Source organism: Cervus canadensis, chromosome 6, assembly GCF_019320065.1.
Source record: "Cervus canadensis isolate Bull #8, Minnesota chromosome 6, ASM1932006v1, whole genome shotgun sequence".
Taxonomy (NCBI): Eukaryota; Metazoa; Chordata; class Mammalia; order Artiodactyla; family Cervidae; genus Cervus; species Cervus canadensis.
Window position 1 is genome coordinate 54,303,357 of NC_057391.1, and position 22,893 is coordinate 54,326,249.

The window sequence follows — 22,893 nt, forward strand, 5'->3', positions numbered from 1 at the left end:
ATAATCCACATAACAAAAGCATTTTTGAGTCCGCAACAATTTGAGAACAGCTGATCGGCATAAAACAAAGGGCTGCAGGCCTGACTCCAGGCAGGTTTAACAGGGTCACAGGCCCTTCCTGGGAGCCCCCAAATACCACCCGCTCCACTGACACTCAGACCTGATGTACCCAGCCGAGAATCCTCGCGAATAAGAACAGATATTGACGAAGGGCGGGGTTGCTGGACGTAAGAGCGTGGGCAAGTGCGGGTTCAAAGTGCAAGCGAAAACAAGCTTCCAGTAGAAAAGGAGACTTTTTAAGCAAATCTTTGCGACACTGTCGCGTTTCGTTGGTTCCGTGCCGTAAACGCAGTCGGGGAGCCGCTCCCGGTCAAGACTGCGGCGGACGCGCGCTACCATGGCGGATATGGAAGACCTATTCGGGAGCGACGCCGACAGCGATCCTGAGCGTAAAGGTGGGGTCCGCAGGGCTTCGGTGGAGACGGGCGTGGCGGGCCTTCTCCGGCGGGAGCCCGACAGCGACCCGATTTAGGGTCTGCGAACGCTCTGGCGCCGCTGGCGGATGGCGCTTCCTCTCCGCCTGCCTCAGCGCCCCCTGCCCTCCCGGCGGTGCCAGCCTTTTCCCGAGGGAGGGGACGGAGGGACAGATGCAGAGTGTGTGCCTCGAGGTTCCTGGTGTCCATCTAGCAAGCCGAGCCTAGGAGCACGGGGAGCGAAGGGGGCGCGGGGCAGGAATGGAGGCCGGTGAGCCGGCGCAGCGAGAGGAGGAACCTTAGAGTCCTGCTCTGTCCTGCCTTGCACATGGACTATTGTGAATGAATGGAAATGACGTGTTCAGGAACATGGGTATGGGCTGGACGAATTTGCAGAGGGGCTCTGATTGTCCTTTTGAATGAAACCAGAACGTGGCGTGATGGAAAGTTTAAAATGTCTGGGTGAGAAGACTGGGAGGGTTACTGGGGTAGGGCTGCATACAGGTGTTACGCACTGGAGATAATGTGTCTTCCGAGAACCTGTGCAAAAACCCTAGAATTTCTTGAGTCGGTGGTATTAGATTGGGGAGCATATGAACTCTGTGTTTGGAGAGAAGGGATGAAGGATTTGGTGATGAAATGGATTAGTAAATGTATGTTCATGGTGCAGGGGAGCACCATATGGATTCTAGTGTGAGGGCTGTACCAGGATGGATGTCCTGAAGGTTCTGGTCAGGATAGGTCTGGAAGTATAGAGCCCTTATACTAACTCTTGTTCCACTTTCTTTGCTAATGTTTTCATTACCCTGTCGTCTGTATGTGTCCTTATCCCATTCACCCTTCAAGACATCGGAGCCATGTGAACCCTCGCATCACTCACTCCCGTGAAGTTCATTCATTCATCATTTATAGATCCCCTATCATGTTATAGCTACTTTGCTAAGTGTAGGGGTTACAATGATGCAAAGATATCACCCTCCCTCAGTTAACTTCATTGCTTAATACATAAATAATTGAATAGGTAGAAGCAATTGCGAGTGTTTGAAGGTCACCTGCAGAGGTGAGGGTCGGAAATGGCCGGCCGCGGGGACAGGGGCACTGGCAGCTGCAGCCCTGGGAGGTGTTGACCCAAATCCTATTGGGAGGTCTCCAGTAGCCCTAACATAGAACCTGTAGACTCCAAGACTGAGTTACCTCAGTTGTTAGTGTTAGTCGCTCAGTCGTATCCAGCTGTTTGTGGCTCCATGAACTGTAGCCTGCCAGGCTCCTCTGTCCATGGAATTCTCCAGGCAAGAATACTGGAGTGGGTTGCCATTCCCTTCTCCAGGGGATCCTCCTGACCCAGGGATTGAACCCACATCACTTGCATTGCTACATTCTTAACCATCTGAGAGATGTTAGGCCAAACAACTAACAGGGAGGGAGCACAGCCCAACCCATCAGCAGACAATTGGATTAAAGATTTTCTGAGCAAAGCCCTGCACCAGAGAGCAAGACCCTATTTTCCCCATAGCTAGTCCCTCCCATCAGGAAATTTACACAGTCCTCTTATCCTCATCCATCAGAGGGCAGACAGAAGCAAGAATTTAATAATCCCACAGCTTGCAGAAAGAAAACCAGGATCACAGAAATCTAACCAAAATGATCACATATGAAGCTATGAGCCATGCTATGTATGGCCACTTAGGATGGTCAGGTCATGATGGAGAGATCTGACAATACGTGTGTGGCCTGTGGGATCTTAGTTCCCCAACCAGGGATTGAACCTGGGCCATGGCGGTGAAAGCTCTGAGCCCTAACTACTAGACCGCCAAGGAATTCCCAAGATTGCCTTCTTTTTTTATGGTTGAATAATATTCCATTGTATATATGCCATATTTTTAGTGGCATGGATAATATTGTTTATATGCACCACATTTAGGTTGTTTCTATATCTTGATAATGCTGCAGTGAACATAGGTGGGCATATATTTTTTCAAATTAATGTTTTTGTGTCCTTTGGATAAATACCCAGAATTGGTCTAGCTGGATCATATAGTAGTTCTGTTTCTGAAACATTTCCATACTGTTTTCCATAGTGACTGCACCTGTTTACAATCGACCATTAGTGTACAAATGTTTCCTTTTCTCCACGTTCTCTCCAACACTTGTTATTTTTTATCCTTTTGATAATAGTCATTCCGACTGTGGTTTTGATTTTCATTTCTCTTTCGATTAGTGATGTTGAGCATCTTATCATGTACCTATTGGTATGTCTTTTTTGGAAAAATGTCTATTCAGGCCTTCTGTCCATTTATATATATATATATATAATATGAGCTCTTTTATTTTTTAATATGAGCTCTTTATATGTTTTTGGTATTAATCCTTTTTTAGATATATGATTTGTGAATATTTTATCCTATTCAATAGATTACCTTTTCATTTTGTTGATGGTCTCCTTTGCTGTGTAGAAGTGTTTTAGCTTGATATGTCACACTTGTTTATTTTTGCTTTAGTTGTCATTGCTTTTGGTGTCAAATCCAAAAAATGATAACCAAGGCCAATGTCAAGTAGCTTACTGCCTATGTTTTCTTCTAGGAGTTTTATGGTTTCAGGTCTGAAATTTAAGTCTAATCCATTTAGAGTTAAATTTTGTGTATGGTGTAATAAGATAGTGGCCCAGTTTCATTCTTTTACGTATTGCTATCCAGCTTTCTCAACACCATTTATTGTTCTTTCCTCATTGTGTATTCTTGGCATGCTCCTTTGTTGTAAACTAATTGACCATATATGTGTGGCTTTATTTCTGAGTTTTTTATTCTGTTGCGTTGATTTATGTGCCTGTAATACAGTTTGAAATCAAGGGCATGATGCCTCCAGCTTTATTCTTTTTTTTCTCAAGATTGCTTTGGCTGTATGGGTTTGTGTGTATGTGTGGTTTCACACACATTTTAGAGTTCTTTGTTCTATTTCTATAAAAAATGCCACTAGAATTTTGATAGGGATTGTGTTCAAAATGTAGATTACTTTGGTTAGTGTGGATATTTTAATAATATTGATTCTTCCAATCCATGAGCGATCTTTCCATTTATTTGTGTCTTCAGTTTCTTTCATCAGTGTATTACAGTTTTCACTGTACAGGTCTTTCACCTTTTTTGGTTAAATTTATTCCTAAGTATTTTATTCTTTTTGTTGCAGTTATAAGTGGGATTATTTTCTTAATTTCTTTGTTAGCTTATTATTTATGTATAGAAACACAACTGTATATTGATTTTGTATTCTGCAACTTTAATAAATTTATTTATTAGTCCTAACAGTTTTCTGGTGGAGTCTGTAGGATTTTCTATATATAATATGTCATCTGCAAATAGTGACAGTTTTAGTTCTTTTCAGTTTGGTTGCTGAATATGCCATTTTTATGTGAACAATTCAGTGGTACTCAGTACATTTAAAATATCCTGCAGCCACCACCTCTATCTAGTTCTAAAACATTTTCATCACCTCAAAATAAAACACCACACCCATTGAGCAGTTACTTACCATTTGCTCCTTTCACTAGCCCCCACCAACCACCAATCTGCTTTTTACATCTATGGATTTTCTATGTTCTGGACATTTCATATAAATGGAATCATATAACATGTGGCTTTTTGTGTCCGATTTCTATCTCTTACCATTATGTTTTTGAAATTTATCCCTATTGTATGTATCAATACTTCATTTCTTTTTAATGATTGAATGGTATTCACTCTATGTATATATCCCAGTTTGTTTATCTATTTAGCCACTGGTGAACATTGGGTTGTTTCCATCTTTGGCTATTTAAATAGTGATGCTGTGAACATTTGTTTACAAGTATTTGTGTAAGTGCCTGTTTTCAGTTCTCTTGGGGTGGAATTGTATATATATGTGTAATATATATGTATAGGGGTGGAACTGCTGAGTCATATGATTCTTTGTTTTACTTTTTGACGAGCAACCAAACCATTTTTGGACCAGCAAACCATTTTTGTAACCATTTTACATTAGCACCAGCAATGTTTGAGGGTTCTATTTCTTCACATCTTTGCCAATACCTATTTTACCTTTTTTTTACCCCTTTTTAAAATATAGCCATCACTGTTGGTGTCAAGTGATATTTCATTGTGGTTTTGATTTGCATTTCCTAATGGCCCGTGATGTTGAGCATCTTTTCATGTGCTTGTTTCATGTTTGTGTAACTGTGGAGAAATGTATATTCAAGTCCAGTGTCCATTTTTAAAATGGGTTGTTTGTTTGTTTGTTGTTGTTGTTGTAAACATTCTTTATATATTCCAGATTGTTGTTGTTCAGTCATTCAGTCATGTCTCACTCTTTGCGATCCCATGGACTGCAGCACGCCAGGCTTCCCTGTCCTTCACCATCTCCCGGAGCTTGCTCAAACTCATGTCCATCGAGTCAGTGATGCCATCCAACCATTTCATCCTCTGTCGTCCCCTTCTTCTGTCTTCTGTCTTTTCCAGCCTTAGGGTCTTTTCTAATGATTCAGCTCTGCTTATCAGGTGGCCAAAGTATTGGAGCTTCAGCTTCAGCATCAGTCCTTCCAATGAAGATTCAGGATTGATTTCCTTTAGGATGGACTGGTTTGATCTTGCAGTCCAAGGGACTCTCGAGGCTTTTCCAACACCACAGTTCAAAAGCATCAGTTCTTCAGTGCTCAGCTTTCTTATGGTTCAGTTTTCACATCCGTACATGACTACTGGAAAAATCATAGCTTTGACTAGATGGACCTTTGTCAGCAAAGTATTGTCTCTGCTTTTTAATAAGCTGTCTAGATTTGTCATAGCTTTTCTTCCAAGGTACAAGTGTCTTTTCAGTCCATGGCTGCAGTCACCATCTGTAGTGATTTTGGAGCCTAAGAAAATAAAGTCTGTCACTTTTTCCATTACATATGTGTCAGATATATGGTTTGCAGATATTTTCTCCCATTCGCTAGGTTGTTTTTTTACTTTCTTGATAATATTCTTTCTTGCACAAAAGTTTTTCATTTTGAGGAAGTCCACTTTATCTTTTGTTGTTTATAATTCCTTCATTTTTGAAGAATAGTTTGGCTGAATATAGAGTTCTTGATTGACTGTTTCACCACTTTGAATATTTCATCCCATTGTCTCCTGGTTTTTATGGTTTCTGATGAGAAATCAGCTGTTATCCTTATCAATGATCTCTTTGTATGGGATGAGTTGTTTCTTTTTTGCTGCTTTTAGGATTTTTCTTTGTCTTAGGCAGTTTGATAACAATGCTCTTGGGTGCTGTCTCTTTAACTTTATCCTTCTTGGTATTTGTTAAACAGCTTCGATGTGTATGCTCATGTCTTTCATCAGATTTGGGAAGTTTTTGGCTGTTAGGTCTTCAAATGTATTTTCTGTCCCTTTTTCTTTTTCCTCTTCTTCTGGAACCCACATTATGCATAGACTGGTATACTTGCTGTTTTCTTACAAGTATTTTAGACTCTTCATTTTCTGCATTCTTTTCTTGTTTTGTTCACCAGACTGGATAATCTCAATTATGTATCTTAAAAGTTTCTTGATTCTTTCTTCTTCTCACTCATATCTGCTGTTTATCTCTTTAATGAATTTTTCATTTCAGTTATTATACTTTTCAACTCCAGATTTTCTGTTCAGTTTTTTGAAAAATAATATCTGTCTTTTTATTGATATTCTGTATTTGATAAGATATCATTTTCATTGTCTGGGCTTCTTTAGGGACAGATTATAACCTTTCTTTCACATGTATGGGCCATACTTCATTGTTTCTTTGCAGGCATTATGAGTTTTTGTTGATAATTGGACATTTTGACATTATACTGCAGTAACTCAGGACAGCACACTCCCTTCCCCACCCCCACCCCCAGCATTTATTGTTGCTATTTGTTGTTGTAATTATTGTTAACTCTTTTGAAATAATTTTGTAAAGTCTGCAATTTTTGTTGTATGTGACCACTAAAGTTTCTGCTCCGTTAGTTTAGTGGTCAGCTAGTGATTGGACAGAGGTTTCCTTATATGCAGAAAAAGAAACAACAGCAATTGCAGGAAAACTTCCAGACTTCACAGGTTGTCTCTCTGTGTGTGTTAAGGTGTGCTTTCAACACTCCACCAAGTAGTTTTCATCCTGTCTTTGCTTTCATTTCTTGCTTTCATGGAGCCTGAAGGTCAACCAGAAGTGAGGTCTTAGGGCCCTCTTGGTTCTTTCTTGAGCATGTGCACAGCCTTGGGGAAGTGCATGGCTTTCCAGATTGCTAAGAATATATGGGAGGGTTTTGTTTGTTTGGTTGGTTCATTTATTGTGGGAGGTTTTTTTTTCTCTACAACAAACGTTTGATTTTGTATTAGGATATAGCCCATTAACAATGTTGTGTTTGTTTCAGGAGAACAGTGAAGGGACTCAGCCATACATATACATGTATCCATTCTCCCCCAAACCCCTTTCTCATCCAGGCTGCCAAATAAAGTTCAGCAGAGTTCCACGTGCTATACAATAGGTCTTTGTTGGTTATCCATTTTGAATATTGCAGCGTGTACATGATCTTCCCAAAGTCCCCAACTATCTCTTCCCCCCGCAACTATAAGACTTAGAAAAGTCTATGAGTCTCTTTCTGTTTTGTGAGCAAGCGCATTTGTATCATTCCTTTTTAGATTCTACACATAAGGAATGTTATACCATGTTCTCTGTCTGACTTGTTTCACTCAGTATGACACTCTCTAGGTCCATCCATATTGCTGCAAATGGCCTTATTTCATTATTTTTTAATGGCCGAGTAATATTCCGTTGTATATATGTACCACGTCTTAATCCATTCCTCTGTTGATGGACATTTAGGTTGCTTCCTTGTCTTGACTATTGTAAACAGTGCTGCAATGAGCACTGGGGTGCATGTATCATATGCCCAGGAGTGGGGTTGCAGGGTCATATGGTAGCTCTATTTTTAGTTTTATAAGGAACCTCCATACTGTTCTCCATAGTGGCTGTACCAATTTACATTCCCACCAACAGTGTTGGAGGCTTCCCTTCTCTCCACACCCTCTCCAGCATTTGTTGTTTGCGGATTTTTTGATGATAACCATTCTGACCTGTGTGAGGTGATATCTCATCGTAGTTTTGATTTGCATTTCTCTAATAATTAGCGATGTTGCACATCTTTTCATGTGCTTGCTGGCCATCTGTATGTCCTCTTTGGAGAAACGTCTATTTGGGTCTTCTGTCCATTTTACGAGTGGGTTATTTGTTTTGATGCTGTTAAGTGTCATAAGCTGTTTATAAATTTTGGAGACTAATCCCTTATTGGTCATATCATTTGTAAATGTTTTCTCCCAATCTATGGGTTGTCTTTTCATTTTGCTTATTGTTTCCTTTGCTGTACAAAAGCTTTTGAGTTTAAATAGGTCCCATTGTTTATTTTTGTTTTTATTTCCATTATTCTGGGAGATAGATTGAAAGAGATCTTGCTGTGATTTATGTGCGAGAGTGTGCTGCCTGTGTTTTCCTCTAGAAGTTTTATCATACTTTTAAAGTCCTTACTCCTCATATTACGTCATTCCTCAGCCTTTTCAACCAAGCTTTTTAGTTAGTCTGTTGTTTGCCCTGTTATTCATTGTCTAAAGCAGACACAACTAATACATCTACCTGTAAATGTTTTGAGTAGTTCCAAGTTAGGTGAGATAAAGTCAAGTCCTTTGAGCCAGTCCCTTCAGTGATCCACCAGACAGATCAGAACTAACAACCATGATTCTTTGCAAATGAGGTGCCGTTTGCTCCCTCCGTTAGTGGCACATGTGCCAAAAATTCAGGGTATTATCTTCAAGGCACTGTTGACCACGGGGTGGGTTGGGAGCAGTGGGTGGTGGGGTAGGGACCAGAGTATGTTAGAAGTTCCCAAAATTCTGTTTTTTTACTGAGATTTGGCTTTTTTTTTTTTTTGGTCTCATTAAACATTCCCCTAGTTGTTGCAACTTTTAGTTTCCAGAGTCTGAGAAGATAGATTCTAACAGCTTTTAAGAAGTTTTTTCCTTGCTTTTATGTTGGATGGACTTTTAGTGTTCCTTATTCTGCTTTTTTTTGCTTACCTCACCCTGTGTTTATATGATCCCATAGATTCTGACTCTGGATCGGGCTCGGATTCTGATCAAGAGAATGTTGCTTCTGGCAGTAATGCCTCTGGAAGTGAAAGCGATCAAGATGAAAGAGATGATGCAGGAAAACCAAGTAATAAGGAACTGTTTGGAGATGACAGTGAGGATGAGGGAGCCTCTCATCATAGTGGGAGTGATAATCACTCTGAAGGATCAGACAATAGATCAGAAGCTTCTGAGCATTCTGACCATGAAGACAACGATCCCTCAGATGTAGATCAACACAGTGGATCAGAAACCCGAAATGACAATGATGATGAGGATGAGGGTCATAGATCAGATGGAGGGAGTCATCACTCGGAAGCAGAAGGTTCTGAAAAAGCACACTCAGATGATGAAAAATGGGGCAGGGAAGATAAAAGCGATCAGTCAGATGATGAAAAGATACAAAATTCTGATGATGAGGAGAGGGCACAAGGGTCTGATGAAGATAAACTGCAGAATTCTGATGATGATGAAAAAATGCAGAACACAGATGATGAGGAGAGGCCCCAGCTTTCAGAGGATGAGCGACAACAGCTGTCTGAGGAGGAGAAGGCTAATTCTGATGATGAACGGCCAGCAGCTTCTGATAATGATGATGAGAAACAGAACTCAGATGATGAAGAGCGGCCACAGATATCTGATGAAGAGAAAATGCAAAATTCTGATGATGAAAGGCCACAGCCCTCGGATGAAGAACACAGGCATTCAGATGATGAAGAGGAACAGGACCATAAATCAGGTAATACACTTATGAGAACCAAAGTGGTTTAGTAGAAGCATTGAGGTACAGTGGTGGCTCATTGATTCTTTTTACAGTCCCATTACTTTAGTACTCTGGTTTTTCTCTTCTGTTCCTCTGTTTCAACCTTTTCTAACTCTATACATTTTACTTGTAAACATTTTCCTAATTCGTGTATTATTTCTGTCTTTCCCCCTTCCATTTTGTTGATGATAGATCAGGAAGAAATAAATTTAAAGAGGGAAGTCTTAGAGCAAAGTGTATAGTGCTATAGTAGCTAGATACCGAACAGAGTCAGTTCCGTTTCTGTGGGTAACCGGAAGAGCATGCCCCAGATGAGAATAGATGTGCCTGGGGGGGGAAACCCCCGTGCCATTGAAATGCCCAGTTTCCAGTTCAGTTTATTAGAGATCCAAAATTTCATCCTCCAGAGGTAATCAGGCTCCAAGGAGTTTATTCAGACTAACCACAGGAAGTTATAAAAATTGAATTGCAAAATTGTTTCAAGAGCATCAGTTATTTTTCTATCCTTGTATCCTTTGAGGGGAAATCTGCATTGGATACCAAACTGTAACAGTCAGGAGGTTGCCTGAGGAGCATAATATCCAGAAAATGACAACACAGGTTGGATGATCTCAGTGAGTTATGATAGCCTGACACATGCAGCCTCATCCTGGGGAGATGTGCTTGGATCAGAACATTTATTTCCTGAAGACAGCAGGAAAACATAGAGCAGAACTTTGGCTTCTGGATCCCTTTTCATAATAACTACTTACACTGTTTTCTTGAAGTTAGCACGTTCTTCATATAGAATATTAAAACAGTTAACCATCTGATTTCTTTGTGTTATATAAAAGTCACTTTGATTAAGTTGGAAGTCTTCCTGTAGTAATATCTGGGTTGCTTCATTTTTATAAGTAATTGATTATAATTATATATTGATTCTGTCTTCTTAGAGAGCTGCAGTATGGGGAGTGGGAGGTCTTTTCCCCTGGAATACATACCTCAGGATAGCTTTCAAGACCACATTTTAACATTATTTAGGAGAGGAGGTCAAACAGTTTCCAGAGATGGATATAGGTCTATATAGACTATAGGACTACAGTAATTATTCAATAACTAATTCTGGGTAGAGTTATTTGTACTGGGAATACCCAGAATCATTAAGGCTTATGCACTACTTCCCAAATACTAGCAGACTAACATAAAACTAAGAGTAGGAGTCTTGTCACTGGTCATCCTGCTTAACTAGTTCTACAGTGGTTGGGTTTTGAAGTTTAAAATTACGTGAACAGTTGTACCATCCAGAAATAATATATTTGTGTCTTCCATTACGGTATATTTACTTCTCTTTTGTCTTCTGTATTGAATGATATATAAATTTAAAGTTTCAGAACTGCTTTTCTCATTCTCCCAAGTTTTTCTGCTTACAAAAACCAATGTTCCTTTTTTAAATTTTATTTCAAAATTAACCATAGTAAGTTGATTTTTGTGTGTGTATGTGGAGTCCTCTTAACATTAATGCATGTATAGATTTTTGTAACCATCACCACAGTCATGATACAGAATGGTTCTGTCAGCCCTAAAAAACGCCCTCATACTGTCCCTTTTGTAGTCATACACTGCCCCACCTGGGACCCCTAACAGCTCCTGCTCTTCTGTCACTGTAGTTTTGTCTTTTTGAGAATGTCGTCTTATAAATGAAATCAGACAGTAGTGGCGCCTTTTTTCTTTCACTTACTGTAATGCATTTGAGAGTCATCCAAATTATTACTTGTGTCAGTAGTTCATTCTTAGTTATTACTGAGTAGTTTTCCATTGTGTGGGTGGTCCATAGTTTGTTTCTCTCCAGTGTTGCTTTTCAAACACACAAAATCAAAGTGATGGTATGACTGCGATTATGCAGAACTTCTGATTCCACTCTTACAGAATCTGCAAGAGGCAGTGATAGTGAGGACGAAGTTTTACGAATGAAACGCAAGAACGCAATTGCATCCGATTCAGAAGCTGAGAGTGACACTGAGGTACCAAAAGGTACTCTACTTACTTCTTTTATATATCTTTATTTCCATTCCTCTCTCTGCATTTAACTATAGTACATTCCCAACCCTGGGCATTTACCCCAGACTGCAGGACTCACAGAAAAGAGTGTGCATACATTTAGTGTACCCAGGGAAGTTGTACAGATAAGAGAAACTGCTCACACTTAAGGAGTTGAAGAACCTGCTTCATTTGTAGTCTGAGTGAGTCTGCTGTTAGGGGCCGGAGGCTCTGTTGAGAAGGAGGTGGCATTTTCTGTTCTTCGGGTTGAATAGTGACAGTTCTCGGACAGCTTGTTAGCTTGTTCTTAGGTTCTTAATAGGTTAATAGTAGATGAAGAAGCTGATTCTTCAAGCTATTTTAGGTGAAGAGTTCATAAAAACCCAGTGATAGGTAAGGTAGGTTTTTTGTAAGGCAACAAGATCTACCTGGACTTCCCTGGTAGCTCAGCTGGTAAAGAATCTGCCTGCATTGCGGGAGACCTGGGTTTGATCCCTGAGGTGGGAAGATCCCTTGGAGAAGGGAATGGCTACCCACTCCAGTAAAATAGCCTGGAGAATTCCATGGACAAAAGAGCCTGGTGGCTACAGTCCATGGCGTTGCAAAGAGTCAGACATGACTGAGTGACTTTGAGGGGGTTCCCTGAAGCTCAAATGGTAAAGAATCTGCCTGTGATGCAGGAGACCAGGGTTCGATCCCTGGATTGGGAAGTTCCTCTGGAGAAGGGAATGGCAATCCATTCCAGTATTCTTGCTTGGAGAATTCCATGGACAGAGAAGCCTGGAGGGCTACAGTCCTGGGTCACAAAGAGTCAGACACGACTGAGTGACTAAGACACACACAGTCAAGATCTACCTGTTTATATCTATGTGTGACTGCATTTCAAATGGCAAATTACTATACAATAAAGATGTTAGTATAAAAGTTACAGTAAACATAATTTTGATAATTTGCACAGCCATTATTGTGCTATATGATAATTAGGCATTAATGTTAAATAGCTTATATAAAAAAAATAAATAGCTTATATAAATTATCACAAGTAACAGTATAACTAAAGCAAACATTTAGCAGGTCAGCTAGAGAGAAAAGGAGACAGCTGGACAGAATAATAAGCTCTGGGATTTACTTAAAGATCTTTGGGTCTATAACTCCTAGTTATGTACATGGACTTTGGAATCAGATAACTCAAGTTAGAATCTTAGTGGTTCTACTTTCCAACTGTATGATTTTGGTCAAATTAATTACTTAACGAAATTTCACTTTCTGATTTGTAAGAGTGAGATGATGCTAATCCCCTTATAGTGTTGTTGTGAGAATCACATCTATTAATTACTTTGTTCACATTTATTGAGAATCTGCTTTGTACTAGTACTATTTTGTGCACTTGGAATGTGGCAGTAATCAAACACATCTCCCTGTAGAACCCGCATTCTGTTGGGGTCAGGGTAGGGTAGAGAGACTAATGATAACACAGTAAGTAAATGAAACATATAGCATGTTAGATGGTGATAAAACCTAAGAAGAAAATAATCAGGTGAGCATATGAGCATAGTCTGGAACCAAACCTGAGTTATCTCCAAGGTATTCCTGTATTCCATGGTCTGGATGTATCAGTTTATCCATTTACGAACTGAAAGACATCTTGGTTGCTTCTAAATTTCAGCAATTATGAGTAAAGCTGCTGTAGACATTTGTGTGCAGGTTTTTGTGTGGATATAAGTGTGTAGATCCTTTGGGTAAATACCAAGGAGCAGCAATTTCTGGGGCATCTGCTAAGAATATGTTTAGTTTGGTAAGAAACTGCCAGACTGTCTTCCAAAGTGGGTGTGCCATTTTGCATTCCTACCTGAATCAGTGAATGAGAGTTCCTGTTACTGCACATTTTTGCCAGCATTTGATGTTGTCAGGGTTCTGAATTTTGGCCATTTTAATAGGTTTCCTTCTCTTTTTCAATGATCTGTCCTTTACGTCGTCTTAGTGACTCACTCTTATGATTTTACCCTAGACCATGTCATTACCAAAATTGTAACTCTTCTATAATCTCACTTTCAAGCAGTCTACCTTTTGACCACCCTCCTATCTTCCTGGCATCTCCTTTACTACCCCACTTTGGTTTGTTACAGATTATTGTTGATGATGTTGTTTTGCCTGTACCTGGGTGAAGTTCTTCCTGAGAGGAGGGGAGCCTGGGTAGACATGACCTGTAATTTTAAAATTTGGAAGGATGACGTGGAGAATAGGCCTGTGTGATGTGCTTAAGCCCCAAATTTGAGTGTCTGGACTGTAGGAGGATATTTGGGCTCCTGAGGAATAAAGGAAAGTGGAAAAACAAGGATGCAGTAAATAAAGGAGAAGAGGAGTGCCTCCTGTGCACTTTGCCCTTCACTGGCTTTGCCTTCTTCCCTTTGCACAGACACTCTAGTTAGATCTGTGAGTGAGAGGCTCAGAGTTGTGTTTGGGTGGTTTTCAGGTGCCCGGTCTAGAAACTTTAGGAATATATTGAAGTGATAGCTTTGAAGAATCACTGTTACAGGTATTAAATACTGTGCCTTTTTCCTCTTGCATTGAAGATAATAGTGGAACCATGGATCTCTTCGGAGGTGCAGATGATATATCTTCAGGGAGTGATGGGGAAGATAAACCACCCACTCCAGGACAGCCTGTTGTAAGTAAAATTACCAATGAGAACTGGAAGAGAGAACTAAGTGTCTCTTTTATGCCAGGAAGAGGAAGTCAGTAACTGAATTGCAGTATGGAAATACAGTGAACGTGTGACTTCCTCATTTATGTAGAGAACTCCTGCTTATAAGAGGATTAGAAAAAACTTTCTTGAAATGTCATTCTGTGGAATACTACTCAGCAATGAAAAGGATTTATATATGCAGCAACTTGGATGAAGTTTACTGATATATGAAATTTACTGATATATGCAGCAACTTGGATGAAGTTCCAGGGAATTATGCTGAGTGAGAAACAGCCAGTCCCAAAAGGTTAAGACTGTATAAATCCACTCCTCTAACCATTCTTAAAATGACAGAATTATAGAAATGGAGACAAGATTAATGGAGATTACAGCAGCAGGGTGAGGGCAAGAGGGAAGTGGATGCTGGCCGTAAAAGGGCAGCGTGAATCCTTGTGGTGATGGGAATGTCCTTTATCCGCTTGGGTCAGGTCAGTCTCCTGGTTGTAATATTGTACTGTAGTTTTTGCAAGATGTTGTCACTGGGGGAAAGAAGATAGAAAGAACTGCCCGGTGTGAGGTGGGCCCACACCTTAACAGACTAGACTGCATGGACCTGTGAATTGAATAACATTTATTTGAATGTTTTTCTTGTTCATGTCAGCAAGTGTGTTTTGTTGATAATTTTCTCTAATTTTAATTGATAAAGTGATTTCATATTCAAGTGTCCGTTAATTTCACATTTCTGTTGGTGAGTATGTGGAAGATAGATTTATCATAAAAGAGATGTTTTCTTACTCTGATGCTTCTAAACCAATCTTGTTTATCCGTGAGGGTTTTGGGGGGTGGGTTGGTAGGGATGGATAATAACCCTGAAGTCATGTCTCATTTTACTTCTTATCTGCCTAAACGTGGAAATGGAGCTGGACCATCTCTAAAGTCCCATCAAGCTCTAAAATTCTGTGACTCTTTTACTAGGATGAAAATGGATTGCCTCAAGATCAACAGGAGGAGGAGCCAATTCCTGAGACCAGAATAGAAGTAGAAATACCCAAAGTAAACACTGATTTAGGAAATGACTTATATTTTGTTAAGCTGCCCAACTTTCTCAGCGTAGAACCCAGGTAAGGGGATCAGTTGATAGTTTTTTAATGTTGGATAGGAATATGTAGAATGTTGATATTTTTCTTACTTTGTATGAATTGACTAGTCACAAAACGGAAAACTTGTTATGTATCTCTGAAAAAATAAAAACCAAATATATCCTGTGATAGAAAAAGTATGGACTGTGGGTAAAGGAGATTTATAATGCTTGTAATTGTTTTTAGCAGTCTGTTACTTTCTTATGAATTAACAGATATCACTAGTCTTGGGTGTTTCTGACTAATGAAGCCCTGAAAAAACTGAAATTGAGAGTAGTGAAGTTTGCTAGAAAAACTGCAGATGTCCTCTATAGCAGCCATTGTGGATCTAGAAAAACTAATGGTTTGGACTGTTAAACAGCATTGATGGATATTATTCACTAAGTGACATGCAAGCTCTTTGTGCTATTTAAAAATTTTTTCCTAAGCAAAATGTGGAAAGCTAGGGTATACATGGCCTACTTGTTCAGAGACTTAAATAAGAATTAAGAGTACTTGAATATTTAGCCTTGCTTGCTCTTTATTTCAAGCAATATGTATTGTTTTTTCAAGCAATATGTATTAATACCAAATTTCAAGAAGGTGCAGTAATTTGAATACATCCTTATAGTTGAACATGAAGATATTTGACTATTACGATTTTTAGTTACTATGATTTTTTAAAGTTGCTTTATATAGCAGGAATATTTCTTACAAAATATGATTAATAGTTTATTTTAAAAACAATTTGTAGACCATTTGATCCTCAGTATTATGAAGATGAATTTGAAGATGAAGAAATGCTGGATGAAGAAGGTCGAACCAGGTTAAAATTAAAGGTACCATTCTGTGCTTTACCCCTTTCTTTTTTTTCTTTTATAAAGTAAAACCTGGGGATACTAACTTGAGACTTAAGTTTTTGAAAATGATCTTCTCTGTTTCCTGTGTCATCAAAAAATGAATTGTCTACCTTTTCAGAATATTTTTTAGAAAGAAAATAGCATAGATTTTTCTCTGTAAAGGCGTCACTTTTTTATCACTTTTCTTTTTTTTGCTATATTACATCTTTTGGTGCTTTAAAAAAATTATTAGCTACTTTCTTCAGAATAAGTTGTACTGTGGTTTGTGTTTAAAACAGCTCCCTCCATATTTGTTGTGGGTTAAGTTCTAGCAACTTCCTGCAAGGGGAAATTATCTTCAGGCTCTTTGATCTATGGATGAACAAATTATATACAAAAGAAGAATTTATTACTGGTACCTAACACTTCACCACATGGCTGTCTTTGTATTTTTCTAATTGTTCTTGTTCACTATTAGGAGAGATTTCTATTGTGCTAAATTCCTGTTAGTGCTTCTCTTTGAGACCTTGTACTGTCTGGTTACTCTGTTCAAGGAGGGCCTCTAATCTTCCTTTAATCAAGGAGGATGTAGGTTTAAGTAGATGGTTTAGAGCTGAGTTGTAGCACAGTATCAAGAAACTGTTGAACTCATGATACCGAAACTGGTGCTATGCATTTTAAATTCTTAAATCTGAAGATTTCCTGTAAATACTTTCTTTTTTTTTCCAGTAGATATTGTACATGGTATTAAAATATTAAGAAGTGAGAGTCCGGCCTTCTTAGAATTCAGGGGCTGAACTTTTAGAATAATTCCATCTTTTCAAGTTTAATGGATCCATAAGTACCTAAAGAACCTTGATATAAAATGGTTTCTCTAAAAGGCATGAGCTTCCAAAGCTTTTCAGTGAAATTTCATTATTCCTCCCACTTAATGGAAATGTAAATCAGATGAGAAAATGGAGATAAACAGGCACCATTAACTTGGTCAAGGTCACACCATTAATATATAGTACTTAGGCTTTTTTTTTTTTTTTGCTCTTTTTCTTACTTCCCCTCCTCTGTCTCCATGTTAGGTTATCTCTTAATGTTTCCCTTGGAACATGTGTATATCTATTGTTTTAAGGTTAGCACTGTTAATTTTTCGTGACTGTTTTAGTACCTCTGTAGTTACTCTGTTGCTTTTATTTCTCATCATTTATATAAATTAATGTGATAGTTCCTTATTTACTTTTTACTGATTTTTACATTTTCCCCTTATGTTCTATCATGATACATTGACAAGTGTCAATGTATCTATGTTTTAAGGTCACGTAATACCAGACTCTAGTATCAGCATTAATGTCTGAAAATAAATGTTTTACTCTGAAACCTTAGTGTGTAGACTACAAAATGTCAGTGTATAGCAGACTATTGTTTTTTAAAACCTTGATGGGTGATGGAAAATAACCTTGGATCCTTGATTTTTGAATGATGCTCTTGAGACAAGGCCTACCATTCTTAAAGAGTCAGTTGGTGGTATGATTAATTCTTTAATGAACAAAGAACCAGGTACATTTTATGTACCTCTCTGAGGTTCTGTGTCTTTAGAAGTACTTTAATGTGTCTTTCATCCCAATAGGGTAAGACCTAGCAGAGTATTCTATCACAGCATCATTATTATTTGAATCACCTTATACAATAGGAAGCGTTTTTCAAAGTGGCTTCCCAGTTAATAATGGCCCATGTGTTTTCATATTTCTATGTGGCTAACCTGTTTTATGCTTCCCTTGTGGCTCAGCTGGTAAAGAGCCTGCCTGCAATATGGGAGACCTCTGTTTGATCCCTAGGTTGGGAAGCTCCCCTGGAGAAGGGAATGGCTACCCACTCCAGTATTCTGGCCTGGAGAATTCCATGGACTGTATAGTCCATGGGGTCGCAAAGAGTCAGACACGACTGAACCATTTTCACTCACTCACTCGACCTGTTTTATAGGGCTTCTCTGGTGGCTCAGTGGTAAAGAGTCTACCTGCTAGTGCAGGAGACATGGGTTCTATCCCTGGTTTGGGAAGATTCCCCTGGAGAAGGGCATGGCAACCCACTCCAGTATTCTTGCCTAGAGAACCCCATGAACAGAGGAGGCTGGTATGCTATAGTCCATGGGGTTGCAAAGAGTCAGACACAACTTAGCAACTGAACAACAGCAACAAACCTATTCTATTTGAGAGGGAAGGCAGGGATAATGACAGATCATTTTGTTTAGCTTCTTTTATTAAGAAAAATTTAAAACATAAACAGAAATAGCAAGAACAGTGTAGTAAACTCTCACGTACCCATCATTCACTTCAGTGGTTGTCAGGTTGGACATCTTATTTCATCTGTATTCCTCACCCCATCTTACCCAGACTGTTTGGAAACAAATCTCAGATATGACATCATATTTAATATTGAAAGTGAAAGTCACTCAGTCGTGTCCGACTCTTTGTGATCCCATGAACTATAGAGTCCAGGCCAGAATACTGGGGTGGGTAGCCTTCCCCTTCTCCAGGGGATCTTCCCAACCCAGGGATCGAACCCAGGTCTCTTGCACTGCAGGTGGATTCTTTACCAGCTGAGCCACAAGGGAAGCCCAAGAATACTGGAGTGGGTAGCCTATCCCTTCTCCAGTGGATCTTCCCAACCCAGGAATTGAACTGGGACCTCCTACATTGCAGGCGAATTCTTTACCAACTGATCTATTGCATTCTTAATCAGTCAGCTTCATAGTTTGTTTATTTAGTGAGGAATAAAGAAGGATGGGGAAACTGGAAAGAAGTCATTAGGACACAGTTGTAGAGGCAGTTAACAGAGGCGATCTGGAAAATCTAGCCGTGAGTGGGAGTGGCTGCAGTTAGGGTCGATGGTAGGGGCAGAGGCAGGGGGATGCTTGGGCTTCAGCCTGTCGGTTTTCAAAGTGCTGGCTTTTCTTTGATGCCATCTTCGTTCACATTCTCTTTCTCCTTGTGAGTGTGACCTTTTTCAGTTCTTTGCTGTCATTTTAGTGCATTTCCAGGATGTGGCATGGATAAAGTATGTGCATTTAGTGTGCTGTATTTTCCTGGAGGTCCCATTGAGTTTTTAATTTCAATAACAGTGGTTTTAATTTTAGGAAGCCTTTGAATTTTGCAAATCTGTCCGGTATTCCCCCTTCCCCATAAAGTTAAGATAAAGTTAGGCTCTAAACCTGCTCAAACTTGGGGTTTTTATTTTCATAAGGTACTGTTTTTTCCTTACCTATATGTGGGGGTTTCCTTATCTTCCTAAGCCAGTAGGCAGAGTTTTTTAGTCCCACATTTATTGGGTTTTTAGTTCTATGAGAGAACCTGCTTTATATAGGAGTCTCAATCCTAAATTGCTATTTCATTATGGCTTCAAACCTTATTTCTTGTCCTGCTAGCTTTTCCTGTGTCTTACAACTTCTGGAGGTTACTACAGATTTAGCACCTGCTCAGATGCCTTGGCACTGAGCTCTGTCTGTAGTTCCAGCACTGGGAGTAGAAATTCACGTAGGCATATTTTCTTTCCTGTTGTTATTTTATCTAATGTCTCTAGGTGATTAAAACAAGAGGGTTTCAATGTTCTTTTTTCTGTCACCATCTGTCTATGCTTATTCTGTGATTATATATCTCTTGAGGAGAGAAGACGCAAAAATGACAGTGTTCTAAGGCACTTGTATTTTTAAAACAGGTAGAAAATACCATAAGGTGGAGGATACGCCGGGATGAAGAAGGAAATGAAATTAAAGAAAGCAATGCTCGAATAGTCAAGTGGTCCGATGGGAGGTGAGCACAGATGCCTGAAGAGTGTGGAAACATACAGAATGTGGCTGGGAGGGATGATGTTTTGGAATAAGACCTTATTTGGGGTATACATCTTATTAAAGGATTTCTGTTATTTAGTCTCTGGCATTGTATAGAAAACCTCAGAAATAAATAAGCAGTTGAGGGTTGTACAGGCTGGTGGGAGACTTATTAAAAGTAGGCTGGACCCAGGTTGGATGCATGAGACAAGTGCTCGGGCCTGGTGCACTGGGAAGACCCAGAGGGATCGGGTAGAGAGGGAGGTGGGAGTGGGGATCGGGATGGGGAATACATGTAAATCCATGGCTGATTGATGTCAATGTATGACAAAACCCACTACAATATTGTAATTAGCCTCCAACTAATAAAAATAAATGGAAAAAAAAAAAAAGTAGGCTGGAAATATAATCGTCCTCTGGGTATAGCACCATAGTCAGGAAAATTAGACCAGCTCCCCTGCCCATTGCGTACTCCTCCCTAGAAGTTGACACTTTAGTAAAACTGCCCCTCACTGGGAAGGTGGTAGGGGCTGAGTGAATGTCACAGCATGTTTTGCTTCCTAAACATAAACACACAGCATTCTTTACTTCTAGTAAGTCTTTTTTCACATCATGCCTTTTTATTCTTCCCTTGCTTCTGAATTCTGTGTTAGGAGAGAAAGCAGCCATTGATTCACATTCGAAGGGAAGTAAAAGGAGAGAGTGAGAGCTTTCTGACTAACATGTGAAGTGTTCCTTCTTTTCAGCATGTCCCTGCACTTAGGGAATGAGGTATTTGATGTTTACAAGGCTCCGCTGCAGGGCGATCACAACCACCTTTTTATAAGACAAGGTACTGGTCTACAGGGACAAGCCGTCTTTAAAACCAAACTCACATTCAGGTAATTACTCTTGTCAACGTACTATTTGTTAAACAGTAAAAGCAGTGAAATACAGGTGTTGTTCAAAATGCATGACTCCTGATTGGCATAACCTCACAGTATAGTTCCCCAAAGACCAAGATCTGGTTCTCAGCTCTGAAGGTTCAGAGGCTCTTTTGTCAAGTGCTCTGAAAGTTGCTGCTTCACAGGGAGCCAGGTCGTGCTAACCAGAGATCCAGGAGACTGGTATGTAAACCAGAACGTGTGTATTAATTCTAGTGATTACTATAACTGCCAGGAGGCCTAAGAGTACTAACTGGGCAGTGTGTCTTTCTTTCTAGTAAAATTTACCTGTGAGACTGATAGTTAGAGGTTCTTAGTGGGCATGCAGTCAGAGGAAGGGCAGTGAGTTGGTGGGTGTGAAGGCCAAGGTCATCTGTTCTTTAGGCCCCTGCATCCATTACCTCTTCAAGCAGTCCTGCACACTTGGGTCAGCTGGCAAGTGCATTCCCCTTGTCGAGACAGGACAGGCAGGCATGTTTTTCTTTCCTTGATTCTAAGCAGATCATCCTCCTTGGGTAATGCTTACCTTTAGAGTTGGCACAGTATTCTTGGTTATGAATTACATTTTCAAAGTTGTAATGGTCAAGATTATAGGCTTTGGAATCAAATAGACCTGTATCTAAGTCTCACTTCCACATGCATGACCTTGTGCAACTTGTCTCAATTTTTCCTTGCCTCAGTTTCCTAGTATATAAAATGTAATAATTATCTCATAGAGGAGCTATGACGGTGAAGTCATGTAATATATAAAACACAAGAGTACAGTGCTTGGCACTCAGTTTTCAATGAATGCTTCTGGTTTTTGTTTGTTTTTTCTTTTTTTGTTTTCTTTCTTTCTCTTTTAATTTTTATTTTTTAATGAATGCCGTGTGAGCCCATCAGTTTACTGCTTCTAGAGGGTAATCATGCTGTGCAAGCCTTTTTTACTCAACCTTTCCATATTTTACTTCACTTGTGGAGGTTAGAATGGTTTAGTAAGCTGCAGAATGAAGAAAGGTTAGAATCCCCATCTAGTATGTTGTTTTGTGTCTCTGCCTATTTTTTTCTTGAGAATGGGAAATGCTCACTGGCCTCCTCTGCTGTTGGTATGGCTGGCTTACAGATGTATTTGCTAAACAGTGAGGTATTTTTGTTCATTTCCTGCAGACCTCACTCTACAGACAGTGCCACACATAGAAAGATGACACTGTCACTTGCAGATAGATGTTCAAAGACACAGAAGATTAGAATCTTACCCATGGCTGGTCGTGATCCTGAGTGCCAGCGCACAGAGATGATCAAGGTATGTTGCCTGAGCTTTTTCCCAGAATTTTGATAAATTAAGAAAAGCGTTTCCCAAAATGTTGTTCATCATCTCTTGTTGACCTACCCTTTCCTCCTTCCATCTGGCATGAACAGGGAGCTGGTTTCCATTTCCTAAACATTTGGCAAATAAGGGTGATGTGGTCAGGGTCCTAAAACAGACCCTGGCTTGGTTTCTCTCCCACCAAGTCCTGAGAGCAACCTGTTGACTAAAAGAATCTGAACCTTCATAGATAATTTCAAGGATGATTAAATAAGTCATCCATGGCTGATTTGGCGCCCATGTCAAAAATAAGTGGAAATGCTTGAGAATTAGTCTAGATGGAATATAAGAAGGCCAGAAGTTTCCTCCCTTTTCCACTGAAGAAAGGGGGGCTGAAGGACCTGCAGGCTCCAGGACCACGTTGAGAGATGCCCAAGCCCTCCTTCACTTCCCCAACTTCTGTGGAAATGCACAAGGAATCCGCTAGATTGGTTTTAATCCCTGTTCTGTTGACAGTGATTTTTACAGAATTAGAGTTGTATGCAGTAATAAAGCAATTAAACAAGAAATCAAGGGAATGCCAGAACATCCCTGACCTCTCATAGCCGGGCCTGCCTGGTGAACCTCAAGGTGTGGAAGCCAGGCAGATAGAAGAGAATGAAGGGTCTATTTTGGGACTCAGGGCCCCTCTCCACCAGCACCCCCTCATTCTGCTGTTAGCTTTCGGGAGTGTCCTGAGTTGAGGGCCCCAAGCAGGAATATCTGGGTGCCATGGTAGTTTGGTGGAGCCTGACAACTCAGGTGTGTGTCTCAGAGTGAAGAGAACCTGCCTCCCTCAGGCATC

At 39.8% G+C, this 22,893-nt stretch overlaps 1 protein-coding gene across 1 annotated transcript in view; it reads left to right on the top strand.

The window, feature by feature from the left end:
• The first annotated feature begins 312 nt into the window (after nt 1-312).
• Nucleotides 313-22,893, top strand: part of LEO1 (LEO1 homolog, Paf1/RNA polymerase II complex component) — a 32,472-nt gene continuing 9,891 nt past the window's right edge. Inside the window, exons 1-9 of the mRNA XM_043471970.1 lie at nt 313-455; nt 8,583-9,344; nt 11,274-11,378; nt 13,958-14,052; nt 15,046-15,191; nt 15,943-16,027; nt 19,730-19,824; nt 20,588-20,722; nt 21,911-22,046. Of these exons, the coding sequence (XP_043327905.1) occupies nt 398-455; nt 8,583-9,344; nt 11,274-11,378; nt 13,958-14,052; nt 15,046-15,191; nt 15,943-16,027; nt 19,730-19,824; nt 20,588-20,722; nt 21,911-22,046 (1,617 nt within the window). The 5' untranslated portion in view covers nt 313-397. The remainder of the gene's footprint in view (nt 456-8,582; nt 9,345-11,273; nt 11,379-13,957; nt 14,053-15,045; nt 15,192-15,942; nt 16,028-19,729; nt 19,825-20,587; nt 20,723-21,910; nt 22,047-22,893) is intronic.